This window comes from Neofelis nebulosa, chromosome 17 (assembly GCF_028018385.1).
Source record: "Neofelis nebulosa isolate mNeoNeb1 chromosome 17, mNeoNeb1.pri, whole genome shotgun sequence".
Lineage (NCBI taxonomy): Eukaryota > Metazoa > Chordata > Mammalia > Carnivora > Felidae > Neofelis > Neofelis nebulosa.
This window is the reverse complement of record NC_080798.1, coordinates 3,549,628-3,557,969: the sequence shown is the minus strand read 5'-3', so window position 1 is coordinate 3,557,969 and position 8,342 is coordinate 3,549,628. Positions and strand designations below refer to the sequence as shown.

Here is an 8,342-nt window from a genome sequence, read left to right as displayed (position 1 = left end):
TCACCATCTTCAAGCATCATTAATACATTTCCCTTACCAGCTCTTTGGTATGGCTCTCTATCCTACCCGTGCAACAAGACAAAGTGCTTCTGAGTATAGGACAGATGGTGTGGCATCCCTGCTGGACTGTACCTGGAATCAAATTATAAAAATCCCAATTTACCATGCCACTGCCTTCATGATCAGAGATCTGACCCTAGGGTATGAGTTTCATCCTGTGCTCATCTGCTATAGCAAGTGTGTATCTGTATTATTTGCCTCCAACCTGCTGAGCTCCACTCAGCCCTGAGCTTTCATACTCCTTGTTCACTCTGCTTAGAATTTATCTCCCACAAAATTCCCACATCTGGCAGCTCCTTGTCTGCATCTTAGCGGTTGACCTATTCCTCTGAGAAAATGTCCATGCTCACGTCTTTTAAAATTCCCTTCATTCTATTTCTCTCTATCACCCTATCTTCATATTTTGATGTCACTTGTTTCTGTTTATGTGTGAAATGTCTGCTTCTCCCATACCATGTATGTGTACCCAAAATTGAACATAAACCCCAAGTGGGCAGGTTTCTTACCCACCTTTATAGTGGTCCCTTCATTTCTAAAATTGTTCCCAGCACCCAGCGGGAGCTTCTACTTGAATAGACAAAGGCCCAAAGCCAGTTAATATGGTGGGTGACAGCATATTTGTTTTACAACTGGAAATTCGGGCGTAAGGGACTTTGACTACAGAATGGTCTCGACTTTGAAAGCATCTTAACAGAGGCTCACCAGGCAGTTGAGTGGTACCCCTTCTCAATATACTATTGCTTAAAAAGAGTGATCTCCTGGCTTCAAGAGACATGTATTTGAAATTCTATTCATTGAACAGTTTGAGCATTTGAGCCAAGGGTCCTAGAGAGCTAAAGTCGGTAGTTCTCATTAGTTCATTTGTCCACCAAATTTAATAAAACTAACAGGTGATCTGCTAAGTCCAGAAGACCCATCAGCATGGGCTTCCTACCTACCCTCAGGGATTTGCACACTCTCAAAAGGGTCTCAGGTTCTAAAAACGTGAACCACTGTATCCAGCCAAAAACTAAGGGAGTTTTGTGTGAATTTGGCCTTTTGGGGAGTTTTTTCTTTTCTTTTTTTCTTTTTTCAACGTTTTTTTTTTTTTTGGGGGGGGGGGGACAGAGAGAGACATAGCATGAACGGGGGAGGGGCAGAGAGAGAGGGAGACACAGAATCGGAAACAGGCTCCAGGCTCCGAGCCATCAGCCCAGAGCCTGACGCGGGGCTCAAACTCACGGACCGCGAGATCGTGACCTGGCTGAAGTCGGACGCTTAACCGACTGCGCCACCCAGGCGCCCCTGGGGAGTTTTTTCTTAAAGCAGCAGTTGGGCAGTGAGAATTGCCCAGTCCCAACACAGAGGCAACTGGTGTTTGAGAGAGGAGTGCCAATTTTCTCTCTTTCATTTCCTCCCTTGATTCTTCTTTAATGCCCAAAGCTCGGATCTCTCATGTAGGACAAGATGGTACCTGCTGCACAGCTGGGTTTCAACCTGCAGCCCCTTCTGGAACAGCTCGGCCAGGATGAGCTGAACGAGTTCAAGTCTCTGTTGAGGCCCCTTTCCCTGCAAGATGAGTTACAGCACATCCCTCCGACAGAGGTAGAGGAAGCCGATGGGAAGCAGCTGGCAGAAATTCTCACCAACCGCTGCCCCAGCCATTGGGTAGAGATGGTGACCATCCAAGTCTTTGACAAGATGAACCGAACAGATCTGTCTGAGAAAGCAAAGGATGAGCTCAGGGGTAAGTAGAAATGAGCCCACACTGTGTCATAGGAGGAAAGAGTAGTAGCCTCTAAGGTTTCAGATGCACAAGAGTAACACTGAGCTTTGGAGAGGCTACCTGCCCTGAACCCAAATGCTAGACCTTCATTAAGTCTGGTGGTATCTTTCAGCTCTTTTCCAAGTCTTTTCCAGCTCTTTCCACTCTGCCCAAGTATTGTATACCTCCCCTGGCCTCCTCCCTCTGTATCCACTCTGTCCAGAGCTGTTCCTTAGAGAATATATTCATGATCCCATTTTTCCATACCTCCTCCAAGATGTTAAATTATCGTACACACTCTGTTTCACTTTCAGTTCCCACTTACGGTGTTTGCTTCCATACACTCTGATGCACGCTCAATATGCAAACCCCTACCTTCCCCTTGACTAGCAGCACTAACAACGTGTGGGGCTGGGAACCTCCTTTGAGGTATTTGGCAACATCCCTGGGGCCCCAGTGCTGGCATCCCAACACCTCTGCCCGTTAGATGCCAGCAGCATACTCCCCTCATGTGTGACAACCAAAAAGGTCTCTAGACACTGGCAAATGTCCCCTGAGTGGAGAACTGTGTTTTAGGTTAGTGGCTGTCAACTTTCACTGTTAGGGGCAATGTCCTCAGGAGCTTTAAATACGCTGATGTCCAGAACCTACCACCGGAGATCATTATTTAGCTAAGTGATCTGTGTCTCCCCCCAGGTGTCAGGTTCTTGACCACTTTCCAGGTGACACCTGTGTGCACCCAAGGTTTTATAATATCATCCAGGGCTCTGACACCTAACAGAGCGGCCACATGTGGTTACACACTTGAGGCATGGCTGGTTCAATTCAGGTGTGCTGCAAGGATAAAATACACACGGGCTTTTAACTGCACAGTTTTACGTACTATCTCATGAACAACTCTTATACCGACTACACATCTAAGTGTTAGTATTTTACATAGAGCTACATTAAAAAAGTATGAAAATCAGCTGTACCTCTTCACACCTTTCATCATGTGGTTCCTAAAAAGGTACGAAATCACATACTTTTGTGACAGGTGTTACATTTGTCTTGGAGACCACTGTGCTCTAGAGGACATTTTCTCTCTTGCTCTTCGGCAAGGGTATTCAAAATCGTTTTCCTATCCTACGATTTTATTTTTCTTAGAAAAAAAAAAAGGCCAGTTTTATTCCATCCAGGGATCCATTTTTAGCTTTAATGTTCCCTATCTTCAAATAGATAGGCGAGGGTTTTCATCCCTAGCTGGCCTCTGAAGATGATGAATTTAGAAATAACTGGAAGAAACTCAGAGTTGGATACCTATAAGGGTTTGGCTCTGAAAGTGCAGTTTCTCCCTCCTTTCCTAGAAGTAGCTTTGAAGTCTTTTCTGGGAAATAAGCCTCCATCATTAAGTAAGTTACCTCATTTACAGTCGTGTGTGTGTGTGTGTGTGTGTGTGTGAGAGAGAGAGAGAGAGAGAGAGAGAGAGAGAGAGAGAGAGAGAGAGAGAGAGAGAGAGATTGGAATTCAGGAGCTTGTCTTAAATAGACAAAATGTGGTGCTAAGCACTAAGGATGCAAAGAAAGCCAAGCCCTCATCTCTGCTGCCATCCAGGTGGGTGAAGAATTAAGACACAGGGAAAGGAGCTCAAAAAGGCAGTATTTACAGTAGAAATGAGTAAATACACACAGATGCTGGAAAGAGTGAGCTTTCCCTTGGAATCTGGACTGTCTGGATTTTAGACGGACCTACAGCAAGGGTTGGCCAACCTTGGCTCACAAACCAAATCTGGCCCACCATGTGCTTTTGTGCATCTTACATGCTAAGAACAAATTGTGTGTGTGTGTGTGGGGGGGGGGGATCAAAGACTATTTTCCAGCCTATGAAAACCATGTGAAATTCAAACATCAGTATTCATAAACCAAGTGTGCTTTGCACACGGCGTACTCATTTGCTCATACGTTATCTGTGACGGCATTTGCCTCACAAGGGCAGAGGTAGAGAGAGGTGGCCTGAAAAGCAGGAAATATTTACTGTCTGGTCCTTTGCAGTAGCAAAAAAAAAAAATCTGCTAACCCTGGCCAAAAGGATTTTTGAGTTTGTGATTTTCAACATTCTCTTCTCTTGACATCATCAATCACCAGTACCTTTAACAACATGACCTGGGCTCAAGCCAACAGTAAACCAGAGGCTGGTTTGAAAAGCAAAGGTACAACTATTGATACTCCAGCCAGTTGCCTCCTGGGTATTTCTGCAAGACTCTCCTAGACTCCCCTCTTTATTTATCCAGTGTTGAGTTTGAATTTTTTTTTCAACGTTTTTTATTTATTTTTGGGACAGAGAGAGACAGAGCATGAACGGGGGAGGGGCAGAGAGAGAGGGAGACACAGAATCGGAAACAGGCTCCAGGCTCCGAGCCATCAGCCCAGAGCCTGACGCGGGGCTCGAACTCACGGAGTGCGAGATCGTGACCTGGCTGAAGTCGGACGCTTAACCGACTGCGCCACCCAGGCGCCCCTATCCAGTGTTGAGTTTGAAGTATTTCCCCTCCCTTCATGACTCCCCCCTGTTCCCATAGCCCCTCCCAGGTCACTGAAGCTTTAACCACCTTATTAGAAACCCGGGAATTAATGCATAGAAGGTTTTTGATGCCCTCAGGAAGAAGTAATGGTGTATACGTGCCCATTTCTCTCACTGTGTGAACTTGACTGGTGACACCTAGGACAAATCCACCATGATGACTGCTCTGTGACCTGCAGTCTTCTTGAGCCCAGCCCCCCACCCCCCATGTCCACGGTCTTTCCTTTTGTTTAACCACACCCTTAAGTACACCCTCAGTGCATAATGTCCTTGATCTGCTCTGGAGATAGGACTGTGGAACACATCTATTCTCCTTCTCCTCGCCACATGTACTCCCAGCCTCTAGAGCTATAAAAGCAGGGTTCCAAAGATCTTGTCTTGTGAATGCTCTCGACATGCTTCTTAATAAGCCATTTCTTGTCAACTGGACTTGTCAGCCTTTTTCTTCAGTCTTAGGGCTCCTTCTGCCTTTGGAGGTTATTCTGCATACACCTCCCTGACATGGAACACACACTGTGTGTTCTGAACTGCATAGGAACCCACTTGCCACAGAGGCATGTAAGCCTGACATCATGGCTTGGCATACTTTGATCTTACCTCCAGTATCACGTTAACATCCTGTTCATGCAATCTGGACTTAACTATTGAAACCCAGTTGTCAAACATGACCCTTCTTAAAGTCCCACTCTCTTCCCCGGGCAGAAGTTGCAATGCTACATAGTGACAAGCCTACAAATGCCCCCCTTTTTTCTCAGGGATCACCAGGACTCCGGAACCAAAATGTGCAAACCTGGAAGAGACACAACAGTGTTCAGGAGAAGAGGAGCCAGGTTGGTCATAGAACGCTCAATGTTGGAGCAAGCTGAGTGACCTCTCCTCTCCCTCCCCCCACCCACCCTTACTGGACTCTCCATCTCTCTCCAACCTCATTTCCCTCCACTATTTATAATCCCGAAATGTCTCTCAGAAAATACCTTCTTCCCTTCCTTAAGAACAAAGCGGGAGGGGTGCCTGGGTGGCTTGGTCGATTGAGTGTCTGACTTCAGCTCAGGTCATGATCTCACGGTCTGTGAGTTCGACCCCCGCGTCGGGCTCTGTGCTGACAGCTCAGAGCCTGGAGCCTGTTTCGGATTCTGTGTCTCCCTCTCTCTCTGCCCCTCCCCTGTTCATGCTCTGTCTCTCTCTGTCTCAAAAATAAATAAACGTTAAAAAAAAATTTTTTTAAAAAAGAACAAAGCGGGGAAATGAACATTGGAAAGAATTGGAATTTCTTTAGTTCACAGAAAAGGAGTGTATTGTATAGAGTTTTTCCATAATTTTTTTTCAGTTTCAGATGCTCAGACTTTAGTAATATCGAACTCCCAGATAAGAAAATTAAGACCTGCCAGAGGTAGGTGTCTTGCCTCAACCAGTGCTGTGGTCAGTTTAACATCAGTCAATTTCTTAAGTTGGCCTGATGGTATTTTTTTAAATGGCCTTAGTGAAGTAGAATTTAGGTATCATAAATGTTATGTAGCCTAAAGTTTAATGTACTACTAATGATTTTGTGTAAATGTAGACTTTCGCAACCATGGCCGCTCTCCAATTTTACAACATTTACATCACCCCCTAAAGTCCCCTCGTGCCCACATGTAGTCACTCTCTGGTCTCTGTCGCCCGGTTCCAAGCAACTGTTACTTTCTGTGTCTCTAGCATTGCCTCTTCTGGACATATGTGGTCTTTGTGTCTCTCTTTCATCACTTAGCATAATCTTTTTGAGGTCCGTCCATATTGTTGGATATATCGTGAACTCATCCATATTTATTACAGAATAATATTCCATTGTATGGATGAGTCACACTCACATTGTCCATTCATGGACGGATAGATGCTTGAATTTTTTCCACTTTTTTAAAATATATTTAAAAAAAAATTTTAATGTTTATTTATTTCTGAGAGAGACAGAGTGTGAGCAGAAGAGGGGCAGAGAGAGAGGGAGACAGAATCCAAAGCAGACTCCAGGCTCTGAGCTGTCAGCACAGAGCCAGACGTGGGGTCCGAACTCACGGGCCCCAAGATCATGACCTGAACTGAAGTTGATCGATCAACCGACTGAGCCACACAGGCGCCCCGAATTTTTTCTACTTGACTGCCTTGCATGATGCTGCCAAGAACCTTCATGTGCTGGCCTTGATGTACACAGAGTTTACTTTTAGCTCGGGCAGATACTTAGGAATTGTCTGGCATTCCACACAGGCATAACACTACTGGTTTACCCAGATACTTGAGCAGCTATAATGGGTTGGGCTGTATGGTGAAGGTCTATCCCCTGATATCCTGGTGCATGTTCTAGTCCGGTGGGGAGAGATAAGTAGTTTCCATGGATCACACTGAGTTTTGAATAAGCAAATAGAACAAACATTTCTTGTTCCGGGTGTCTCATCCGGGAGTTTGATGTTACTAAAGAGGGCTGTCACTTGGTTTAATTTTTTTTTAATATAAGTTATTGTCAAATGGGTTTCCATACAACACCCAGTGTTCATCCCAACAAGTGCCCTCCTCAATGCCTGGCACCTACTTTCCCCTCTCCCCCACCCCCCATCAACCCTCAGTCCGTTCTCCGTATCCAAGAGTCTCTTAGGGTTTAGAATGTCATTTGCTCTAGTCACCTCTTTTTTTTTTTTTTTTTAATTTTTTTTTTAAACATTTTTTATTTATTTTTGGGACAGAGAGAGACAGAGCATGAACGGGGGAGGGGCAGAGAGAGAGGGAGACACAGAATCGGAAACAGGCTCCAGGCTCTGAGCCATCAGCCCAGAGCCTGACGCGGGGCTCGAACTCACAGACCGCGAGATCGTGACCTGGCTGAAGTCGGACGCTTAACCGACTGCGCCACCCAGGCGCCCCACTAGTCACCTCTTTAAGCCCAGCTGTCATACCTCCCAGCACATCATATGAACAAAGAACTTAGAATGTGAACTCCTTGCAACCTCGTATCTCTGAAAACAAAAACAAAAACAAAAAACAAAACAAAACAAAAAAAAGCAGTTCACCTGTTTTTACACCAAGCTCCATTTAATTTGTATTTTGCAGCACTCGCACAAGTGCAGGGAGAAGATGTCACAGACCCAGAAGAAGCGAAGGAAGATTCGAAAGGAGAGGAGCCAGGTCTGTATCCTGTCTTCCCGGATGAGCCTGGTGTTATTCGTAAACTTCTCTAGTTTTCCTTTCCTACTAAACACACAGTATTTTTTCTCCCCTAATGAATAACCAGCTATGTCCTTCCTATCCCCTACCTCCTATCACCGAAGGTAAACAGGATGAATATAGAAGTATATTGGAAGAGGAGGTCTGGCAAAGCAGGAAGAAGAACTTTTGGCCAGAAGCCAGTGAAAACATCCACATGGTCACCCAGAGATACGAGACACTGGTCCCATCCTGTAATGCTAAAATGCTTGCAGGGCCATTCGCACAGACGGTGGTGCTTCACGGTGCCGCGGGCGTCGGGAAGACCACGCTGGCCAAGAAGTGCATGCTGGACTGGACGCAGGCTGGCCAGGCCCGCGCCCGCCCCGCCGCCCTCTACCTCAGCTGCAAGGCGCTCAGCCGCAGGGGGCCGTGCACCTTGGCGGAGCTGCTGGCCGACAGCGCCCCGGGCCCGCGCCGGGCCCTTCCGCTGCTGCTCACGCGGGCGCGGACGCTCCTGCTGGTCATCGACGCTTTCGAGGAGCTGCGCGTGCCCGCCGCGGCGCTGGCGCGCGACCTGGGCGGCGACGGGGGCGCGCGGCGGCCGGCGCCCGTGCTCCTGGGGGGGCCTGCTCAAGAGGAAGCTGCTCCCCGCGGCCACGCTCCTGGTGACCACGCGGCCCGAGGCCCTGGGGGAGCTGCGGCTGGTGGTGGAGCAGCCGCTCCTGGTGGAGGTCGAGGGGCTCTCGGAGCCGGAGCGCAGGGCGTATCTGCGGCGACAGCCGGGAGGCGAGGCTCAGGCGCGGCGCGCTTG

At 47.4% G+C, this 8,342-nt stretch overlaps 1 protein-coding gene across 1 annotated transcript in view; it reads left to right on the top strand.

Annotated features, from left to right (window-relative positions):
• The first annotated feature begins 1,506 nt into the window (after window positions 1–1,506).
• The window catches only part of NLRP2 (NLR family pyrin domain containing 2), a 32,273-nt gene continuing 25,437 nt past the window's right edge, over window positions 1,507–8,342 (top strand). The window contains 3 exon segments of the mRNA XM_058708841.1: window positions 1,507–1,786; window positions 7,654–8,150; window positions 8,152–8,340. Coding sequence (XP_058564824.1) covers window positions 1,507–1,786; window positions 7,654–8,150; window positions 8,152–8,340 — 966 coding nt within the window.